The sequence below is a fragment of the Hylobates moloch genome, unplaced genomic scaffold (genome assembly GCF_009828535.3).
Source record: "Hylobates moloch isolate HMO894 unplaced genomic scaffold, HMol_V3 SCAFFOLD_15, whole genome shotgun sequence".
NCBI lineage: Eukaryota > Metazoa > Chordata > Mammalia > Primates > Hylobatidae > Hylobates > Hylobates moloch.
Window position 1 is genome coordinate 27,823,455 of NW_026652290.1, and position 21,469 is coordinate 27,844,923.

Sequence of the window (21,469 nt, forward strand, 5' to 3'; positions counted from 1 at the left end):
GCCTCCCAAAGTGCTGGGATTACAAGCGTGAGCCACCGCGCCCGACAATGTAAAGTGTTTTCAATCTCTCTCCTTCCTTCCTTCCTCCCTCCCTTTTGCCTTCCCTCCCATTCTCCTTCCCTCCCTTTCCCCCTCCCTCCTTTTCTCCCTCCCTCACTTTCTCCCTTCCTCCCTTTCTCTTTCCCTCCCATTCTCCTTCCCTCCCTTTCCCCCTCCCTTCCTCCCTTTCTCCCTCCCTTTTTCCCTCCCTTTCCCCCTCCTTCCCTCCCTTTCCCCCTCCCTCCCTTTCTCCCTCCCCCATTTCTCCTTCCCTCCCTCCCATTTCTCCCTCCCTCCCTCCCTATTTCCTTCCCTCCCCTCCTCCCTCCCCTCCTCCCTTCCTTCCTTCCATCATACATAGGAGCCCACATGAGTGGAACCCGTGTGTGCTACAGAACCCGCTGTCTGGCACGCTGCTCAGCAGACATGCACCTTCTCTGACTGTATTAATACCATAAGCCAAAGATTTCAAAGCAAACTGGATATTCATCCCACAAGTTACGAGCTTTAGGAAAGGAGGGCGGTCCTGTGAGACACTGAGCCGTCTTCTCTCCAATCTGATGCTGGGTGGATCTTCATCAGTTTGGGCGTTGCCTCTTCTCTGTGCACTGGCTATTTGTGAATGCAGTTTCCTAGTCTTGAAAGCCTTGGAAGTAACGTCAGGTCCTCGCCAAAAGCATCCCTATGTCTCCAAAGCACGTGTATCGCCAGGGCTGTTCCTCAGCCTCCACCTCTCACAGAGCTATAGCTGCTCACTCTTTCTTGTATTTTCCCCCTAGGTGCCCTGGCCTCCAAGAGCAAGAAGCCATGTGTTCAGTACCTGCCCCCCGAGAAGCCCTGTGACAGCCCTGCCTCCTCCCACGGGAGCATGCTGGACTCCCCGGCCACCCCCTCTGCAGCTTTGGCCTCACCAGCTGCCCCTGCTGCCACCCATTCGGAGCAAGCCCAGCCCCTCTCCCTCACCACCAAACCAGAAACCCGGGCCCAGCTGGCTCTCCACTCTGCTGCCTTCCTGTCAGCTAAGGCTGCAGCCTCCTCCTCTGGGCAGATGGGCAGCCAGCCTCCCCTCCTGTCCCGGCCCCTCCCCCTTGGGTCCATGCCCACAGCTCTGCTGGCCTCTCCCCCGTCCTTCCCCGCCACGCTCCATGCCCACCAGGCCCTCCCGGTGCTACAGGCCCAGCCTCTTTCCCTGGTCACCAAGTCTGCCCACTAAGCTGCCCCCTGACCCCTGCAGGCTGTCACGTGACTCACTGAGTAGTAATGATTCAGAAGAAAAAGAAAAAGGAGACTTTATTGGTCAATATTTGACCACTCTGGACTGTTCTGTAAAGTGGCTGGTAACAACAGCACTTTACAGTTTGTAGATGTAACCAGTAGCTGATCTTAAGGCTTTTATAAAAAACAAAACAAAACAACAAAAAAAAAAATCTTTATAAGAAAGAGAACTGAAAAGTAGCGTGCTGTTTGTCCTGTAGGTGCTGTGGTGGATGGACCCGGGCAGAGGGCGCCTCTCTCTCTACCTCTCTTGCACTTTCTGTCTCCTGTCTCTTCTCGCCCCCGCTGCCTGTCCCAGCTTCCCCCACTCCGTCTGCAGCTCTGCCATTGTGACATTTCCTGTTACCCAGCCCAAGTTTTCATTGTCTGCTCAATACCATGGGTTCTTCTTCGTCCTCTGTCCTCTGCCCAGTGTGAGGCCATCACCATGTGAGAAGACATCTTGGCCTGATTTGCTGCCACCAGCGTCCCCTCCCTCAGTGGGCCCGAACTCGCCAGCCCCAGCTTTCAGTGGAGAAAGCGGTCCCCTGAAATGGTTTGCCCCCAACCCCCGCATTTAAAGGGACTCAAGGTGCCTGCCACTTCCTCAGCAAAGAAGTCTGTGTTCCTCCCCGTCCTTGCCAGTGGCGATCATCCCCTCACAGTCCCAGAGTGGCAGGCAGGACCAGCCCCATGGTCTGGCTCCTGTCACCTGGGTCCGTGCCAGCACAATCTGCCAAAGTTCTAGAGACCCTGTTCCCTTCCCCATCACCTCACATGCTTCTTCTTTGTGTATTTCTTTTTGTTTTTATGGTTTTTGGAGCAATTTAAACTCCCAGTTGTTTATTTTCACAAAAGAAAATAAAATTGCAGTTGCAAGACCTTTTCTGAGTGTTTCTTTAGTGCTTTTGTTGAATCAAACCACCTGTTTCACTCCCAAACCCTGTGTTAGACTTTTGCAGACATGCAAAGGATTGCCACTTGCCACAGGGGAATGTAAGGCATGCCTGACACCCTTGGAAAACCTGAGCCCAGCTTCCTGTCTCAAATGTACATAGGCCAGTCAGTGTCCATGACTGAACTGCAAAGGGGGTAATCATTTTCACAGTTGATTTAAATGAATTTGCCACCTGGAATGACATTCAGCTTATGCTTCTATCACTCATTTGACTTGTAATTGCCGAGATGTGAGGAAGCATCTTTTGGATACTTTCCATAGTATCTAGCACCACAATTAATTTTTTTGTAACAGCTTTATGGAGATATACTTCAGCCATTTAAAGTTACACTTCACCCATTTAAAGTATACAGTTCAGCTGGGCAGAACTGCTCTTGCCTATAATCCCAATGCTTTGAGAGGCTGAGGCAGGAAGGTGACTTGAGGCCAGGAGTTCAGGACTAGCCTGGGCAACATAGCAAGACCTGATCTCTTTAAAAAAAAAAAAAAAAAAAAAACTAGCTGGGGATGGTGGCACACAAGCCTGTAGTCCCAGCTACCCAGGAGGCTGAGGCAGGAGGATCGCTTGAGCCCAGGAGCTCAAGACTGCAGTGAGTTATAATTGTGCCACTGCATTCCAGCCTTCTCAACAGAGTAAGACTCTGCCTCAAACAAAAAATGTATACAATTCAGGCTGGGTGCGATGGCTCACACTTGTAATTCCAGCACTTTGGGAGGCCGAGGCGGGTGGATCACCTGAGGTTAGGAGTTCGAGACCAGCCTGGCCAACATGGCGAAACCCCATCTCTACTAAAAATACAAAACTTAGCCAGGCATGATGGTGCGTGCCTGTAATCCCAGCTACTCAGGAGGCTGAGACAGGAGAATCGCTTGCACCAGGGAGGCGGAGGTTGCAGTGAGCCAAGATGGCACTACTGCACTCCAGCCTGGACAACAGAGGAAAACTTCATCTCAGAAAAGAAAAAAAAGTAGACAATTCATTGGCTGTATGTTCAGAGTTGTGCACCTATCACCATAGTCAATTTTAGGAAGTTTTTGTCAGCCCCAAAGGAAGCCCCATATCCTTTGAAAATCACTCCACATTTTGCCCATCTCCTCCAGCCCTAGGCAACCACTAATCTACTTTCTGTCTCCAAACTTGTCTATTCTAGACATTTCATATACAGTCATGCATCACTTAGCAACTGAGACAACGTTCTCACAAATGCGTCGTTGGGCAATTTTATTGTGCGAACATCGTAGAGTGTAGTTAGAAAAACTTAGATGGTGTACACACCTAGGCTATATGGTATAGCCTATTGCTCCTAGGCTACAAGCCTGTACAGCATATGCTACTGTACTGAATACTGTAGGTGATTGTGACACAGTCGTGAGCGTTTGTGTATCTAAACATAGAAAAGGTGGCTGGGCGTGGTGGCTCACGCCTGTAATCCCAGCACTTTGGGAGGCCAAGGCAGGCAGATCACCTCAGGTGGGGAGTTCGAGACCAGCCTGGCCAACATGTTGAAACCCTATCTCTACTAAAAATACAAAAATTAGCCAGGCATGTGGCACATGCCTGTAATCCCAGCTACTTAGGAGGCTGAGGCACAAGAATCACTTGAACCCGGGAGGCAGAGGTTGCAGAAAGCCAAAAGCGCACCACTGCACTCCACCCTGGGCGACAGAGTGAGACTCCTTCTCAAAAAAACAAAAACAAAACACAGAAAAGGTGCAGTAAAATCTGGTGTAAAAGATAAAAGATGGGCCGGGTGTGGTGGCTCAAGCCTGTAATCCCAGCACTTTGGGAGGCCAAGCAGGGTGGATCACCTGAGGTCAGGAGTTAGCGACCAGCCTGGCCAACATGATGAAACCCCATCTCTACTAAAAATACAAAAATTAACTGGGCGTGGTGGCGGGCGCCTGTAATCCCAGCTACTCAGGAGGCTGAGGCAGGAGAATTGCTTGAACCCAGGAGGCAGAGGTTGCAGTGAGCCGAGATCACACCGTTGCACTCCAGCCTGGGCAACAAGATCAAAACTCTGTCTTGGGGAAAAAAAAAGATATTAGATGGCATAGCTGTATAGGGCATTTCCCAGGCATGGAGCTTGTGGGACTGGGAACTGCTCTGGGTGCGTCAGTGAGTGGTGAGTAACCGTGACGCTGTACACTTAGGCAACACTAGGTTTATAAAGAAATATTCTTCTTTCTTCAAGAATAAATTAACCTTAGTTTAACTTTTTTACTTTATCAACTTAAACACTTTTTGACTCTTGTAATAACACTTAGCTTAAAACGCAAATACATTGTACAGCTGCACAAAAATATTTTCTTCATATCCTTATTCTATGAGCTTTTTTCCAATTAAAGTCTTTTTTGGGGCTGGGTGCAGTGGCTTATGCCTGCTAATCTCAGCATTTTGGGAGGCCAAGGTGGGCAGATCACTTGAGGTCAAGAGTTTGAGACCATGACCTCGAAACCCCAACTGTACTAAAAATATAAAAATTGGCCGGACATGGTGGTGGGCGCCCGTAATCCCAGCTACTAGGGAGGTTGAGGCAGGAGAATCTCTTGAACCCGGGAGGAGGAGATGGCAGTGAGCTGAGATCGTGCCACTGCACTCCAGTTTGGGCAGCAATGCGAGACTCCCTCTCAAAGAAAACAAAAACAAAAACTTTTTTTTTTACTTCTTAAACTTTTTTGTCTAAAACAATAAAAATATAGCAAATACATAAACCAGTAACACAGTCATTTCTTTCATTAAAAAGTACTATAGGCCGGGTGCAGTGGCTCACGCCTGTAATCCCAACACATTGGGAGGCTGAGGTGGGCAGATCACCTGAGATCAGGAGTTCGAGACCAGCCTGGCCAACATGGTGAACCCTTCTCTCTACTAAAAATACAAAACTTAGCTGGGCATGGTGGCGGCCACCTGTAGTCTCCGCTACTCAGGAGGCTGAGGCCAGAGAATCACTTGAAGCCAGGAAGTGGAGGTTGCAGTGAGCCGAGATTGTGCCATTGCAATCCAGCCTGAGAGACAAGATCGAGACTCTGTCTCAAAAAAAAAAAAAAAAAAAAAAAGGTACTATATACTGCACATAATTCTGTGTGATAGACTTCTTTATATGATTGGCAGTGCAGTGAGTGGCTCCACCAATGCCAGCCTCTCTTTCCCCTGCCCCACGTGGCTGGGCCTGCAGCCTGCTCGGCCTCCCCTCTCTCAGACCTGGGGAGCTGAGGGGATGAGGCAGAGACGGCCCAGGGGCAGAGCAGGGGGGTCGGGCATGGTGCACAGGCAGACTCTGCCTTTGCTACTTCCCACCTTTCTCTCTGTGACCCTGACCTCCCTTCTCCCCTGTCCCAGGACCTCTGGGCACCGACACTATCCTGGCCAGGCCCCAGCATCTCACCCAGGCAGCCCAGCTACAGCCATCTGTCCCTCTTGCCCTCCATCCCTGTTCCTGTGTCTCTTCCTCCTGAACACAACCTGAGGGCCTCACAAATATTTAGTTACATGAACAAAGCAGGCCGGGTGCGGTGGCTCATGCCTGTAATCCCAGCACTTTGGGAGGCCAAGGTGGGCGGATCACAAGGAAGAGATTGAGACCATCCTGGCCAACATGGTGAAACCCCGTCTCCACTAAAAATACAAAAATTCGCTGGGCGTGGTGGCGGGCACCTGTAGTCCCAGCTACTCGGAAGGCTGAGGCAGGAGAATCGCTTGAACCCGGGAGGCGGAGGTTGCAGTGAGCCGAGATCGCACCACTGCACTCCAGCCTGGGCGACAGAGCAAGACTCTGTCTCAAAAATAAAATAAAATAAATAAATAAATGTATTAAATCCATTGCTTTAACATTTTGAAATTTATTTTGGTTTCTGTTCAACAAGACAAAACTACATTGGGATGGCATTTACAGAAGCTCAGAAAACATTATGCACTGGAAAATACTTATTAGACCACAACAAGCTTTAAAAAAATAAAATTAAGTAATTATAGTTAAGTTACAAAAAACTGAAAATATAAAACATTGTGGAAACAGTGGCCATCTATTAACTGGGAAAACACAAAAGAAGAGAAACAATTTCAACCGTTAATCTATCGAACATGAAGTCTGGTGAATTAAAGGAATATCTATCAGAGAGTGAGGGGCTAGCTTACTGGCAGCTTGACATACTATACAGCTTAGACCCAAACCCTTCACAAAGGAGACTCTAAGTTTACATCTGACTTGCAGAACTAGCCGAGTTGAGTCACTTGTTAGCTCTGGATATGCCGTTAAATTAAACCTCAAAATCTCTCCCCAGGACCCTTGCTCAAGCAAGTCATGCCAAACCCAACCTTCCTAACAGTGGTTTTCAGAAAATGGCCTGCAGAAGCACAGGGTCTGGTGCCTCACAGTTTCCTCCACGCTGCAATGCTCTAGTTCTCATCACGCCCACAGCATCTGGCATCAGGTTACCCTGTACAATCAAGGGCCATAGAAGTCGCCAGCAGGGAAATTCCAGAGGTTTAGAATTCTATCAGCACAAGTGTCACTGGAAGCCATCATGGGGGGACTATGTCAGAGCATATGTAACTAGCTGTCAGGTCTTTCCCCGTTGCCTCAACCTTTCTACACAGACTGGCCTTCAACTTCCCCTGAGTCCAGAAGTAGACTCTTTCAGCAACTCTATTCAGGAATCTGCAGCAGGAAAACTGCTTCCTCTATTAACATCTATGACTGAAGCACAGATTTGTCTAATAGAAATCACCCTTCACCCAAAAGCTGGGCACAGAAAGGGAAGCCCTTAGCTGACTATAGGATGTGCCTCTTGTGGCTGCACGTGCTTCTTACACACCACCCCCCAGCTTGAGCGATGCCTCAGCCAGCTCACCCTCATCCACACAATCTCTAGGAAACATGCTCCAAATATTCATCTTTGAAAAGACACCATGCAGAAAATAAGTTTTCCTTTGATGTGCGGTATTTTCTTCGGTGCTATTTCTTTTTTTTTTTTTGAGACGGAGTCTCGCTCTATTGGCAGGTTGGAGTGCAGTGGCATGATCTCGGCTCACTGCAACCTCTGCCTCCCGGATTCAAGCAATTCTCCTGCCTCAGCCTATCTAGTGGCTGGGACTACAGGTGCACGTCACCATGCCCGGCTAAGTTTTGTATTTTTATAACAGACGGGGTTTCACCATGTTGGCCAGGATGGTCTCGATCTCTTGACCTCATGTTCTGCCCGCCTCGGCCTCCCAAAGTGCTGGGATTACAGGGGTGAGCCACTGCACCCAGCCTTTCTTCAGTGCAATTTCTAAAGAGAAACTTAAATCCTGTTGTATTCTTTCAACACAAGCAATGATACTTCTCAGAGTCTACTCAAAAGCTCAGCTCTGTGGACTCCGTGACAAAATGTACGCGTCCACTGCCGACCCTTTTGGTTTCTGAAACCAACCTTTCTTCCTGTTCTCCTCTTTAAGAGCAAACCCCAACATGTATAAGGTCATAGCAAGTGGTAGCCAGGAAAAGCTGTGGGACCCCTCATTTAAGTCACATCCATATGGCATGGAGAAAGAAAACCTCTCTGCCAGAAGGAACTGAACTCTGGAAGTCCTAAGGAAGGTCACCATGCTCAGCAGATAGGAAAGCATTGCCAAGGGCTGTCCCTCAAGAGCTTAGTTTTCTTAGGGAGACCAGAAAGACATCAGATCCTGACTGCCCTGTTTTGCTGAAGTTTGAAATGAGTGGCGTGATGAAGAGCTAGTGGAGCTAAGGGAAAGAGTCGACCAGGTGGGGTGGGGTAGTGAGGAAGGTGTACGAGGAAACGAACTGGGCCCTGAAGAAACAGGCAGATTGGGGAAGGCAGGAGAAAGAAGAGAAGGGAGAGAAACCTAACCAAAGAACCATGGGAAGCCGGCAAGTCGGCACAGCCAGAATAAAGGCACAGATGGGCACCCCACAGGAGAGGCCTTGGCCAGGTTGGGATGCAGAGAAAGACAGGCAGGAGGGTGTCAATCTGTAGCATCCTGAACCCCAAAAGGTCTGTAACTGGATTCTCTAAGCCTTGAGAAGTTCAGACCAAAGCTTCAGACCAGGGAAAATATTTTGGAAAGATCAGTCTTTCCAAGATTGAGCTCCTTTCCAAGAAGCTGGACAGGAAGCGCGATAAATGTGGATCTGAAAAAACAAAATCCAAGAGAGAAGCAAAATGGGTTGGGGGTGTGCAACAAGAGAAGCAAGGAAAATGGAAAGACTGTAGCTAAGGATCTTTTATCAAAAAAAAAAATGGATAGGACTTTGGTAATGAGAGAGAAAAACGGCAAAAGTCTGCAGTTAGGAATTCAGGTGACTGAAGACTGTCTTGGACAGTTGGGAGGGGCAGGTCCATGGGCAGAAGAGAGAAATTCCTTTCAGTGACAACCAAGCTGAACTATTCACTACCAGCAGGACTGGGTTCTTTAGGAACTAAGCCAAGGCAAAGACTTGGGAATCACTCACTCCGAGGATGAAGAATGGGTGAATGGCTGAGGAGACAGTCAAAGGAATAGAGAGGCCTGGCTTTGAGGGCCTCTTCCCCACCAGAACAAGATACGGCAAAGGACCATTTGTCAGAGACACCAAGAAAGGGGAATTTCCATCTGGATGGTCAATAGTGTCCAGTTCTATCAGGGACAAGACTAAGCTTTGAGAAAAAGCCATGGATTTGGTGATCTGATAACTGGTAACCTTTAGAAAAGCTTAGTTGACAGACAGAAACCGAAGTGAGTTAGTAAAAGTCATGAAGAGAATGAATGGCAACTTAAGGGAAGCAACATACCGGAGAAGTTGAGCAGTGGGATGAATAACAAATAGGACAAATGGGAACAGAAAAATCTGGGTACATACGAAGGTGGAAGGAAAGGAGCTGGTACAGATGCACACAACCAGAAAACATGAGGAGGGGAAAGGCAGGGAAAAGGGAGGCAGGCAGGGAGAGAGAAGTGAAATAGCCACAGTCTTAGGGGATGCTAGAGGAGCCTAAAAGATTCTTCAGGTTGGTGCGAGGTATTACAAGACTGACGCATCAGTACAGAGAATGACCCAAGAAGGGTAGGAGTTCATTCCTTACCTTCATAAAGTAGGCTACCCGCCAAGAATGAAAATGTCAACTCAAAGCTATGGGCTGTTTTAAGCAAGGTGGAAGATAATATAAGAAGCATGGTCCTTTCTTCAGACTTACTGCCTTGACAGCACAGAATTCATCTTATTTCCCTCATCTCCCAAGTTATTTTTATTTCCCTGAGATCAGCTCAGAAACAACTCTCTTTAGGCTCTCTACAATGTGGTAGAGCATGACTAGAAGAGATAAACCTTCAAACAATAGTGTGGTCCAAGACACTACCCTCACTTATCCCAGTGGAACCCATGGAATTTCTTCATTTGTGTTAACTCCTGACATGGCATGGAAGAAGAATTTTTATCAAATACCCTTGGCATCTTATATCAGATTAAAGGACCATTAAATACACTGAGGTAAAAATGGGCAAAGAGTATAGTTTCTATTAATAAATCTAAGTCTATTTTGTCTGTTTTAGGCAACAAAGGCAAAATGGACTTTGTGGGAAATGTATCTCATAAAAGCCCTTTGGAAAAACTGCAGACCAAAACCAAAACCCTCCTTCATGTTTTCTCGCATGAAACATGAACTTGCCCTATTTCAAAAAGTTCCTACTGAGTATGATTGTGTGAAAGATCACACTACTTCAAATCATATTTATTTTAAAAATCTGTGATGGGACAGGAAGCCCAAGTTCTGTTTTATGCTCGGTACAACCAAGTGGAAGTTGATTCACTTTGTCTCAAGCTACATAAAATAATCAGAAAATCAAGAAGATCTCATGCTAGACAGGTTAGACTTGCACCCAAAAAAGCATTTTTTTTTAACCTGCTGTTTTGGTTTGCCGCTGAAGTCTTTGAAGAGAATTATGTATTCAAAGTAGCTCTTTGCCCATCGGCATTTCCCCATCTTCTATGTCTTTTGTAGGGCACATCCCCCCAAAGTAAGAGGCCTTAGTAGAAAAGCACTTCTACCTGCAGTTTTCCCCCAGGTCTGCAGAGAGAAACAGTGCAGAGTGCAATGCCACAGTCAAGGACCAACTTTCCTACAGCGCCCGGGCCCCAGGGAGGGTGGTCAGCAGCACAGCCTGTCCAGGCTGGGATCTCCCTTTGGTCATAGCCGTGTTTCCATATGCCCCTCCACTCACACTCAGAGGAGGAATGGATGGAAGCCACCAGCATAAATAAAGGGAGCACAGAAGAACAATGTCACCAAAGTGCAGGTGCAAAGCCCAAAGCAGCCCCCTACCTCTGCCAGCCCAGACCCGCCACTAAATCCTAGAGGAGGGTATCTCTTAGGTCACAGTACTTTTTTCTTCATTTCTTTTGATTTAGAAACAAATCAGCAGGGAGGACAAGGTTCTCAAGGACAAAAAAATCAAAGCTGAAACGAGAGCAGCACAATCCATTGGTGACGTTCATCTTTTCCCAGAGGAATATACCATTCTGTTAGGACTTTGGGGGGAAAAAAAGATCTTTTAGGAGGTGCAGGGAAAACATTCAGAATTAAGACATACTGACCTACCACACAAAATGATTTTTAAAGTTTGAAATGAAACCTTACACTAGAAAGATATACACTTGATGGAGAGAGAGGAATCCTGGCTTCTGCTTCATACTGTTCTGTACTGTTGTGAATTATTTACATGTGTTTTTTGTTGGTGGTTTTTTTTTTTTTGAGACGGAGTCTTGCTCTGTCACCCAGGCTAGAGTGCAGTGGCGTGATCTTGGCTCACTGCAACCTCTGCCTCTGAAGTTCAAGCAATTCTCCCACCTCGGCCTCCTCAGTAGTAGCTGGGATTATCATGCTTAGCTAATTTTTGTATTTTTAGTACAGATGGGGTTTCACCATGTTGGCCAGACTGATCTCGAACTCCTGACCTCAGGTGATCTGTCTGCCTTGGCCTCCCAAACTGCTGGGATTACAGGCATGAACCACTATGCCCAGCCACGTGTATTTTTTTTTAAATCATAAGCCGGGCAAGGTGGCTCACGCCTGTAATCCCAGCACTCTGGGAGGCTGAGGTGGGTGGATCGCTTGAGGTCAGGAGTTCAAGACCAGCCTGACCAAAAGGGTGAAACCCCGTCTCTATTAAAAATCTAAAAATTAGCTGGGTGTGGTGGTGGGCACCTGTAATCCCAGCTACTCGGGAGGCTGAGGCGGGAGAATTGCTTGAACCCAGGTGGTGGAGGTTGCAGTGAGCCAAGATTGCGCCACTGCACTCCAGCCTGGATGACAGAGTGAGACTCCGTCTCAAAAACAAATAAACAAAAATCATAAAAGGAGGAAATCCTTAAAGTCAATTATCTGAAAAGGTAGTAGTCCAGAGCTAAATTGTAAAGCTAGCCTACTGGACTAGTTAGCAAAGATGTTCTGAGCTCAGTGGCTCCTTCTGTAGCTAATATTGAGTTGTACAAGAGAATCGTGTTCCCTGTAGGAAGTCTGGGAATAATTCATAGTTGGGCCACCAATGGTTCTTTGCCAATGTCCTGCCTGTTGCTATGCTGAAAGCAAAAGGAAGGGTGCATGCTGGTAGCAATGCAGTGAGAGTGCAGTCTTCTTGCTTAGACAGCTTGCCTTTAGAGAGACCCTTGCTCAGCTCTGCTGCCATGGGGTGGAAGGAGGGCTTATCTGTCTAACAGAGGAATGAATTGGTTGTACTCAGGAACTCCAGCCTACAGTGCTTAAGCCAGGCTGATGTGGGGAGTTGGAGGCCTATGTGCTTCCGGGCTCGTGTTTCCAGGGAGCACAGTCTAGCACTTTATCACATAAAGTGTGGATCCAGTGGCATTTGGTTTCACCTGGGAACTTCCTAAGAATGTAGACACAGGCCGGGCACGGTGGCTCATGCCTGTAATCCCAGCACTTTGGGAGGTTGAGGCAGGCGGATCACCTGAGGTTGGGAGTTCAAGACCAGCCTGACCAACATGGAGAAACCCTATCTCTACTAAAAATACAAAATTAGCTGGACGTGGTGGTGGCGCCTGTAAAATCCTAGCTACTCGGGAGGCTGAGGCAGGAGAATCGCTTGAACCCAGGAAGCAGAGGTTGTAGTGAGCCGAGATTGCACCATTGTACTCCAGTCTGGGCAACAAGAGTGAAACTCCGCCTCCAAAAAAAAAAAAAAAAAAGAATGTAGAAATATAGGCTGCACCTCACATCTAATGAATAAGATAATGCTTTTTATCAAAATTCCCCAAGGTGATTCAAATGCCTGTTAAAGTTTATGGAGCGCTGGTAGAATGCAGAAAGCTCAGGACTCGGAGACGGGAGTTGCCATCAGGTCCTGAGTTTGCCACTAACTTGCAGTAGAAACTTAGCGAAAAAAAAAAAAAAAACAGTGTTTCTGCGTGGGCCTATTTCCTCATCTGTCAAGGGAGGTAGCTGCTGTAGAGTATTCGAAGGTCTCTGCTAGCTCTAACGTCATAGATATGTGTATCTAGATGTTTCTAGTTTGTTGTCTAGAAAGGGCGAATGCAACAGCAACAGCACCCCCAGAATCGGCCACTGCTGCCTCAAGGCAAATGCAAGCCCAGCCCACTACTGGGTCCATCTGATGTTGCCTATCCCTCCTATCCCTCCCGTGGACCTGGCTCCTCCTTCCTTACCTTCTGGTCCAAACGCTGGTAGTCACTGGCCTTTGGCCGCCGGGTGACTTTAGATCTTTTTCCTTCCAGGACAAAAGCAATGATCTGAGGAAAGGAAAAAGAAAATGATTAACAGGTGGCTCTGTAATGACATAGTTCAGTCTCTGAAATCAGAGGTAGTCACCTGGTAGCATATTTGTTAATGACCCTGACTGTAGAAAGAGCAGTACACTCACAGAGGTCTATTTAAACTACAACCATTTTAAGAAAGACAGAGCCTAATTACATCAGAATCCTCTGTATTGCTTAATATGAAATAACAAATAGAAGGCTGTCTGAGCTCTAGCGTGTGGGAGGAAGTCTGTCTGATTTATTCAAAGGTACACAGTCAAAGATCTATCAACTCCTTTCTAGAGATATCTAGGATAAGACATTCCTTAAAAAAAAAAATCAGAATCAGAATTTCCTATCTACAAATGTACTCTTTCACCCCACGCTGCTACATCAACTATACTCTTTGTCACTCTCATTTCATGACCAAGGTTACCCTGCATAATGGACACTTGGACATAGAATAAGAAATACACTTTTTTTTTTCTTTGAGGCAAGGTCTCACTTTGTCACCCAGGCTGGAGTGCAATGGCGTGATCATGGCTCACTGAAGCCTCGGCCTCCCACAGTCAAGCCATCCTTCCACTTCAGCCTCCTGAGTAGCTGGGACCACACACGTCCATCACCATGTCTGGCTAATTTTTTTATTATATGTAGAGACGAGGTCTTGTTATGTTGGCCAGGCTGGTCTCGAACTCCTGGGCTCAAGCGATCCTCCTGCCTCGGCCTCCCAAAGTGCTGGGATTAGAGGCATGAGCCACTGCACCCAGCCAGGAATGCACATTTTTACTAAAGGTCTTCCCCTCTATTCTTTATAGCCACAGGCCTTATGGCCAGAAGTGCACTCTCCAAATTTAAGCAGGTTACAGAAACTAGCTTCTAAATTTTGGGGGCTCAATATGAAATGCAATCATTTTGTCATTAGAGTGGTTGCTAATAAACAGACCAAACCCTGCTGAAAAAGTAACAGGTGTACGTGTCTGTGCAATTTCTGGGCTTTCTTCTAATTATTATTAACTGCAGAAGTCCCTGGGCTCTTTGCTGCTGGTATCGAAGACGGAGTAATTGAAACCATTCTTTGTGCCACTGCTGATAGAAGAGAGAATGTTGGGAAAGGAAGCAAGAAACGATATATCGTCTCAAGAACGTAAATAGGATGGAAGGTACGTGTTTTAACTGTCAAGTACTCAGGTCCTCTGAGGCTGTGAAGGGCCTAAGTGCAAAATTATGGGAGGAGATTCCAAGTCAGGTCAGATCCTAATAATGTCCTAACTTGGCTCCTAATGCAGTAGCAGAGGACACTCGGAGTAAACAGGTGACAGGATGAAAACACGATCCACAAAACAACAGTAAAGAGGCCTAATAGGGCCTGAGGAAAAAACTGAAGTTTGTTTTAAAGTCCCCAGTGCTCACGGGCATCTAGTGACGGGATACCCACCCACACCCAAGCTTCCAGGGTGCTGGAAACCCCACTCCCCTCCGGAAGGCCGCTGTCGACTTACCTTCCGCTTGTTGTGATGAGCGATATAGAGGACAGCCACAAGAATGGCTGCAGTCACCAGATATGCAAAGAAGTGGCTGCTCTCCGCGCTGGCATTTCCAGAACCGTTCGGATAAAGGTCATCCTTCTCGCTACCCGTGGAATCCGAAAGTGTCCCTTCACGGTTCTCACTGGAGGCAGAACCGGACATCTTTTCTTTCTCTTCTTTGGGCGGTGAGCCCTCCTCGGGTCCTGTATCATCATCTTCAGCCTCTTTGGGCTCCACATCCTCAGTAGGCTCTGAAGACTTAACTTCCTCCTGCGGGGGAGAAATGAGGTCAGTTTCCTCCCCAGATTCGGTTTTGAAAGCATGAGGAGAAAGCTTCCCTTTGTCAGCAAGCTGGTTTGTGTCAGCCTTGGGGAGCTCCTTGTTATCAGAAGGGTTGGAAATGGGCTTGGAATGGTCTTTCCGGGAAGGCTGCTCTGGAACCACCTTGTTAGGGCCGTCTTTTGGGGTCTGCTCCTCGGCACCCGACTTGCTAGGCCCGTCTATTGGGCCCTGCTCCTCAGCACCGGACTTGTTAGAGCCGTCTTTTGGAGTCTGCTTCTCCGCACCCGACTTGTTAGGGACGTCTTTTGGGGTCTGATCCTCCGCACCCGACTTGCTGGAGCCGTCTTTTGGGGTCTGGCCGTCCGCACCCGACTTATTAGGGACATCTTTTGTGGTCTGCGCCTCCGAACCTGACTTGCTAGGGCTGTCTTTTTGGGTCTTTGCCTCCGCACCCGACTTGTTGAGGCTGTCTTCTGGGGTCTGCGCCTCCGCACCCGATTTGCCAGTGCTGTCTTTTGGAGTCTGCGGCTCCGGATCCGACTTACTAGTGCTGTCTTTTGTGGTCTGCGCCTCCGAACCCGACTTGCTAGTGCTGTCTTTTTGGGTCTTTGCCTCCGCACCCGACTTGTTGGGGCTGTCTTTTTGGGTCTTTGCCTCCGCACCCGACTTGTTGGGGCTGTCTTCTGGGGTCTGCGCCTCCGCACTCGACTTGCTAGGGCTGTCTTTTGGAGTCTGCGGCTCCGGATCAGACTTGCTAGGGCTGCCTTTTGGAGTCTGCGGCTCCGGATCCGACTTGGTAGAGCCTCCAGGCCGTTGGCTCAAGCTGGGGTGGGTGGAGACGTTTTCTGTAGAAGGCCGTACTCGAGCTTCTTCCTGCTTGACACTTTCGGTGTGCAAGAGCGGCGCGGCTCCTGAAATAGAAAAACGAGTTAGCACCGGAGAAGGGCAGGTGGGAAGAAAGAACTCCTCAGAACTGGAAGAGATCGGGAGCAGCGGGGGAATGGGGATTGGGGGGTGGGGCGGGAGACGATGGCGAGCGGAGAGGTGGGTCGAGCAGGGAAGAAGCGAACCTAGAGGTGACCTGCCCAGGTGAGAATGCGGGATCTGGGGGCAAGAGTGGGATGCGGGATGGAGGGTCTTACCCGCCGCTGCGACGCTGAGGAGGACCAAGGCAACCACGAACCGCATCCTGCTCGGATAGCGCTTCCGCCCTCTAACGCTCTCGCGAGATCCGCGCGCGGGGGACCTCTCCAGTCCCGCCCCTGCTGCGCGCGTCTCTCCGTCTCCCGCTGCCGCCAAGACGAAGGGTGGGATTCAGGCGGCACCTGCTGATGTCTGCGCTCGCCTTCCGCTGCTTCGCTTACGGTCGCCGAGTGGAAGGCGAGCCTCTTCTTCCTGGTTTCTCGTCTCCACCACAGCCACAACAGTCTGGCCTTCCGTTTTTCGTCCCCTCCGCCTCGTGCTTCCGAGAACTTACTGGCAGAGCTGGAGCTCTCTCGCCTCTCGCACTGGCCGCGGAAGTGAGGTCACTAGGGGCAGGCGCCTCTTGGCCACCACCATCCTGTGCTTGCGTTTCTATGCTCTGCTTTTTTCGTGGTTCCCTCCTGGCAGTACACAAACGTGCTGTGCTCTGGTCTCTCCCACGTGGGAACAAATCCATCCGATCACCTGCAAAGCGTTGCGTTCGCATCCTGGCCCTCCTCCTTCCCGACTCCACGGAGACGGTGTCCTTCGAGGTCACCAAACATCTTTTCCAAAAAGTGCATCCTTTTTCTGATCGTAAAAGTACAGAAGCAGAAAACAAAACCTGACTCCTACCCTTCCAGGAGAATCACTATTAATGTTTTAGTGTATTGTCTGCCCTCTAAACATTTGATGTTTTTTGAATAGATAATACATTATAATGTTTCAGAAATGAAAACCGGATTTTAAAGTAAACAGACTTTAGAAAAGTCTTCCTACTCCACAGGTCACCGCTTACATTAGTTTATTATGTTTCCATTTAGTTTTGTAAAAAAAAAAAAAAAAGGACTCTTTCCCGACTTAATTAGTGTATTTCTCTTTTCTATGCATATTTATTTTCTCCCCATATTGGGATAATCAGGTAAATGGTTTTGTATCTCACCGTTTACAGTTACTGTTATGTTTATACATTAAATGTTTGAAATCATTTTATGAACGATTGCCAGGCTTGGTGCTTTGGAGACAGTGATTTAAGAAATGATAGATCTTATATGAGATTACATCAAGTTAAAAAGCTTCTGCACAGCAAAGGAAACAGTGAAGAAACAACCTACATAATGGGAGAAACTATTCGCAAACTATCCATCTGACAAGGAATTAATAACTAGAATATATAAGAAACTCAAGGAAAAAATATAATTAAATGGGCACCCGCCGGAGCAACATGGTGAAACCCCATGTCTACCAAAAATACAAAAAATTAGCCAGTCATGGTGGCCTGTGCATGTAATCCCAGCTACTCGGAAGGCTGAGGATGGGAGGATTACTTGAGCCTGGGAGGTGGAGGTTGCAGTGAGTGAGCCAAAATCTTATCACTGCACTCCAGCCTAGGCAACCATCTCAAAAAAAGAAAAAGAAAAAAGAAAAACGGGCAAAAGACCTGCTGAATAGACATATCTCAAAAGATGACATACAAATGGCCAACATAGAAGTGGTATATGAAAAAATGCTCACTATCACTAATCATCAGGGAAATGCAAATCCAAACCACAATAAGAGATCATCTCAGCCCCAGTTAGAATGGCTGTTATCAAAAGAAAAAGAAATACAAAATGGTGACAAGGATGAGAAGAAAAGGGAATGCTAATATCCTGATGGTGGGAATGTAGATTAGTACAGCCATTATGGAAAACAGTATTGGCAGGGCATGGAGGCTCACAGCTGTAGTCCCAGCACCTTGGGAGGCTGAGGCAGGCAGATGGCTTGAGCCCAGGAGTTGGAGATCAGACTGGGCAACGTAGCAAGACTCTTGTCTCTATTAAAAAAAAAAGGAAAACAGCACAGAGTTTCTCAAAACTAAAAATAGAACTGCCATATGATCCAGTATTCCCACTGCTGGGTATGTATCCAAAAGAAAGGAAATAAGTATGTCAAAGAGATATCTACTCCTGTAATCCCGGCACTTTGGGAGGCTGAGGCAGGGGGCTCACATGAGCCCAGAAGTTCCAGACCAGACTGGGCAGCATGGCAAGATCCCATCTCTCTTTTTTTTTTTTTTTTTGAGACAGTGTCTTACTCTATCACCCAGGCTTGAGTGCAGTGGCACGATCTCAGCTCACTGCAATCTCCATCTCCTGGGTTCTAGTGATTCCCCACCTCAGCCTTCCAAGTAGCTGAGACTAGTAGATCTCATGGAAGTAGAGGTGGTTACAAGAGGGTGGGAAGGGAAGAGGGGAGGGAAGATGAAGAGAAGTTGGTTAATGGGTACAAAAATACAGATACATAAAAAGAGTAAGTTCTGTAGTCAATAATACAGTAGGAAAATATAGTTAACAATAACATTGTATATTTTTAAAGAATTGTAATGTTCCCAATACAAAGAATAGATAAATATTTGAGTTGATGGATATCCCACTTACCCTGATTTGGTCATTACATATTGTATACCTGTATAAAAATACCACATGTACCCCATAAATATGTACAACTATATAAAAAAAATTTTTTTTGATGGAGTGCAATGGCACATTCTCGGCTCAGTGCAACCTCTGCCTCCTGGGTTCAAGCGATTCTCCTGTCTCAGCCTCCCGAGTAGCTGGGACTACAGGCATGTGCCACCATACCTAGCTAATTTTGTATTTTTAGTAGAGATGGGGTTTCTCCATGTTAGTCAGGCTGGTCTTGAACTCCTGACCTCAGGGGATCCACCCTCCTCAGCCTCCCAAAGTACTGGGATTACAGGCATGAGCCACCGCGCCCGGCCCTATATCAAATTTTTAAGGTAGATATTAACTTCATGGAGCATACAATTTGGGGTACATAAATATTAAATATCTACATAAATGTGTGTGTGTGCATGCACATTCCAAGAACTGCCAGAAAGAAAATTATAGAAACTATGAGATCATTCGAGGAAGGGACCTTTAAGCTGAGGACCAAAGGATGTAGCTATGTCCCAGGTGAAGATGAAGGGAAGAGGAGGATGAGCTTTCCTGGCTGAGTGTACAGCATGTATTAGGTTGGTGCAAAAGCAATTGCGTTTTTGCCATTTGACAAAAACAGCAATTACTTTTGCACCAACCTAATACAATGGCCTGCAGACAGGTGGGGACCTGGTATTTTGTGTAAGTCTAAAGACTGTGATTGTCAGATAATAGAGAACAAGGAGAAAGGCAGGAAAGAGGCTGGAGCAGAGCCAGGTTAAAGAACAAATGACCTGAGAATTGTCTAGAACATGAATCTACTAAGCACAAAAAGTACAACAGAAAATAAGGCAGTTAACTTTGTGGGTTTTGTTTTGTTTTGAGATGGAGTCTCCCTCTGTTACCCAGGCTGGAGTGCATGATCTCAGCTCATTGCAGCCTCTGCCTCCCGGGTTCAGATGATTCTCCTACCTCAGACTACTGTGTAGCTGAGATTACAGGCACCCACCATCATGCCCGGCTAATTTTTGTATTTTTAGTAGAGACGGGGTTTCACCATGTTGACCAGGCTGGTCTCAAACTCCTGACCTCAAGTGATCCACCCACCTCGGCCTCCGAAAGTGCTGAGATTACAGGCGTGAGCCACTGTGTCCAGCCATATGCCAGTTAACTCTGAAATGTAAACTAGTCCTACTCCTGCCAGAAAGAACTATAGCTGCCACGGGAAATAACTCCTCTGTAGTCTACTGAGTGCAATATTTGGCTTACATGATATGCAGTTCTAGTCAATTGGAATTCTTCAGAATTTCAAAGAATAGTACACATAGTGGTATATAATTTTCAGGAACAAGTGCTTTATTTTTATATTTATTTATTTATTTATTTAGAGACAGGGTCTCACTCTGTGGCCCAGGCTGGATATTTTTTAATTTAAAAAACAATTAATATGTTCTTAATATGTTTCTCTGTCGTAAGAAAATGCCTCTCAAACATACACTCATTACTGAAGAGAAAATAAGAATCACAGGAAGTGAGAAATCTTTTGCCAAACTATTTAGAACCTTGACTCCACTTAGGCTAAAAGAAATGAGTTGGTAAATCAATTTGTTTCTAAAAGAAAACTCTGGCCAGGTGCAGTGGCTCACGCCTGTAATCCCAGCACTTTGGTTGGGAGGCCAAGGCTGGCTGATTGTTTGAGCCCACGAGTTCAAGACCACCCTGGGCAACATGGTGAAACCCCGTCTCTACAAATAATTCTAAAAATTAGCTGGGCGTGGTGTGCACCTACAGTCCCAGGAGCACTGAGATGGGAGAATTGCTTGAGCGTCGTAGATGGAGGCTGTAGTGAACTGTGATCAGGTTACTGCACTCCAGCCTTGGCAACAAAGTGAGACTCTGTCCCAAAACATGGAAAAAAAAAAGAAAGAAAGGAGAGGAGAGGGGAGGGGGAGGGGAGGGGAGGGGAAAAGAGAAAAGAAAAAATAAAAGAAAAGAAAAAATTCTGGCTGGGTATGGTGGCTCAAGCCTGTAATTCCAGCACTTTGGGAGGCCAAGGCAGGCGGATCATTTGAGGTCAGGAGTTCGAGACCAGCATGACCTACATGGTGAAACCCCGTCTCTACTAAAAATACAGAAAATTTAGCTGGGCATGGTGGTGCATGCCTGTAATCTCAGCTACTCGGGAGGCTGAGGCAGGAGAATCACTTGAACTTGGGAGGCAGAGGTTGCGGTCAGCTGAGACTGCACCACTGCACTCCAGCTTAGGCGACAGAGCAAGACTCTCTCAAAAAAAAAGGAAAAGAAAATTATTTCTACCTCCCCTAAATAAATGTTTGACTAACATTTAAAGGTATTGGCTTATCAAGGGTATGTGTGTCTGGTGAGGGAACAGTAAATTATTAAGCCTGAACTGGTGTCCAAATTACTAGACAATAGAGGAAAGGAGTCCAAATCATGCAGAACTCGTGGGGCATGTTCAGGGTTTTATATTTTAACAATAATGATATTGCTAGAGTTTTAAGTAGGGGAAAGATAGAATCAGAATTGGGATTTTTTTAAAGACAGTCAAATTTAGCAATGGGGTGTTATATATTAATACCAAGTGTAGTGATACTAATGTTAATAAGTTCTGATAACCCAATACCATCAGACCAGCTAAGGGTTGGGAATTTTTATTGTTTTAATTTATTTTTTATTTTATTTTATTTTTGTTTTTGAGATGGAGTCTCATTCTGTCGCCCAGGCGGGAGTGCAGTGGCACACTCTTGGCTCACTGCAACCTCCGCCTCTCGGGTTCAAGCAGTTCTCCTGTTTCAGTCTCCCGAGTAGCTGGGATTACAGGTGCCCACCACCATGCCCAGCTAATTTTTGTATTTTAGTAGAGGCAGAGTTTCACCATGTTGGCCAGGCTGGTCTCAAAATCCTAACCTCAAGTGATCCACCCACCTCAGCCTCCCAAAGTGTTGGGATTACAGGCATGAGCCACCGGACTCAGCCAAATTTTTAAATATTACTCTGGTTGTAGCATGAAGAACTTGAGTGGGGAGG

The 21,469-nt window shown here is 47.0% G+C and overlaps 2 protein-coding genes across 7 annotated transcripts in view; one reads left to right on the forward strand and one right to left on the reverse strand.

Annotated features, from left to right (window-relative positions):
• The window catches only part of TCF7L1 (transcription factor 7 like 1), a 176,429-nt gene extending 174,255 nt beyond the window's left edge, over positions 1-2,174 (forward strand). For both annotated transcript variants that reach the window (XM_058428793.1, XM_032177768.2), the window contains exon 12: positions 819-2,174. In XM_058428793.1, coding sequence (XP_058284776.1) covers positions 819-1,252 — 434 coding nt within the window. In that variant the 3' untranslated portion in view covers positions 1,253-2,174. The remainder of the gene's footprint in view (positions 1-818) is intronic.
• Positions 2,175-6,074: 3,900 nt separating this feature from the next.
• On the reverse strand, positions 6,075-16,535 carry TGOLN2 (trans-golgi network protein 2). 5 transcript variants are annotated; one of them, XM_058428682.1, is made up of 5 exons: positions 15,959-16,534; positions 15,581-15,727; positions 14,508-15,538; positions 12,916-12,999; positions 6,075-10,761 (listed from the first exon to the last, which is right to left on the reverse strand). In XM_058428682.1, exons 1-5 carry the CDS (start codon positions 16,002-16,004, stop codon positions 10,756-10,758), a joined length of 1,314 nt encoding a protein of 437 aa, XP_058284665.1. In that variant the 5' UTR covers positions 16,005-16,534; the 3' UTR covers positions 6,075-10,755. The 5 variants fall into 5 exon arrangements, with proteins under 5 accessions (XP_058284665.1, XP_058284667.1, XP_058284666.1 ...); XM_058428684.1 differs by having other exon boundaries at positions 8,918-10,781; positions 15,959-16,535; XM_058428683.1 differs by having other exon boundaries at positions 8,918-10,822; positions 15,959-16,535.
• Between the last annotated feature and the right edge of the window lie 4,934 nt (positions 16,536-21,469).

Excerpts from the sequence above, each read along its gene's own strand:
- TGOLN2 (XM_058428683.1), bottom strand. The coding sequence starts at position 16,004 with ATGCGGTTCGTGGTTGCCTTGGTCCTCCTCAGCGTCGCAGCGGCGG. Across the intron at positions 15,728-15,958 it reads CCTCAGCGTCGCAGCGGCGG|GAGCCGCGCCGCTCTTGCAC; the intron begins GTAAGACCCTCC and ends TTTCTATTTCAG. Across the intron at positions 13,000-14,507 it reads CTCATCACAACAAGCGGAAG|ATCATTGCTTTTGTCCTGGA; the intron begins GTAAGTCGACAG and ends TCCTTTCCTCAG.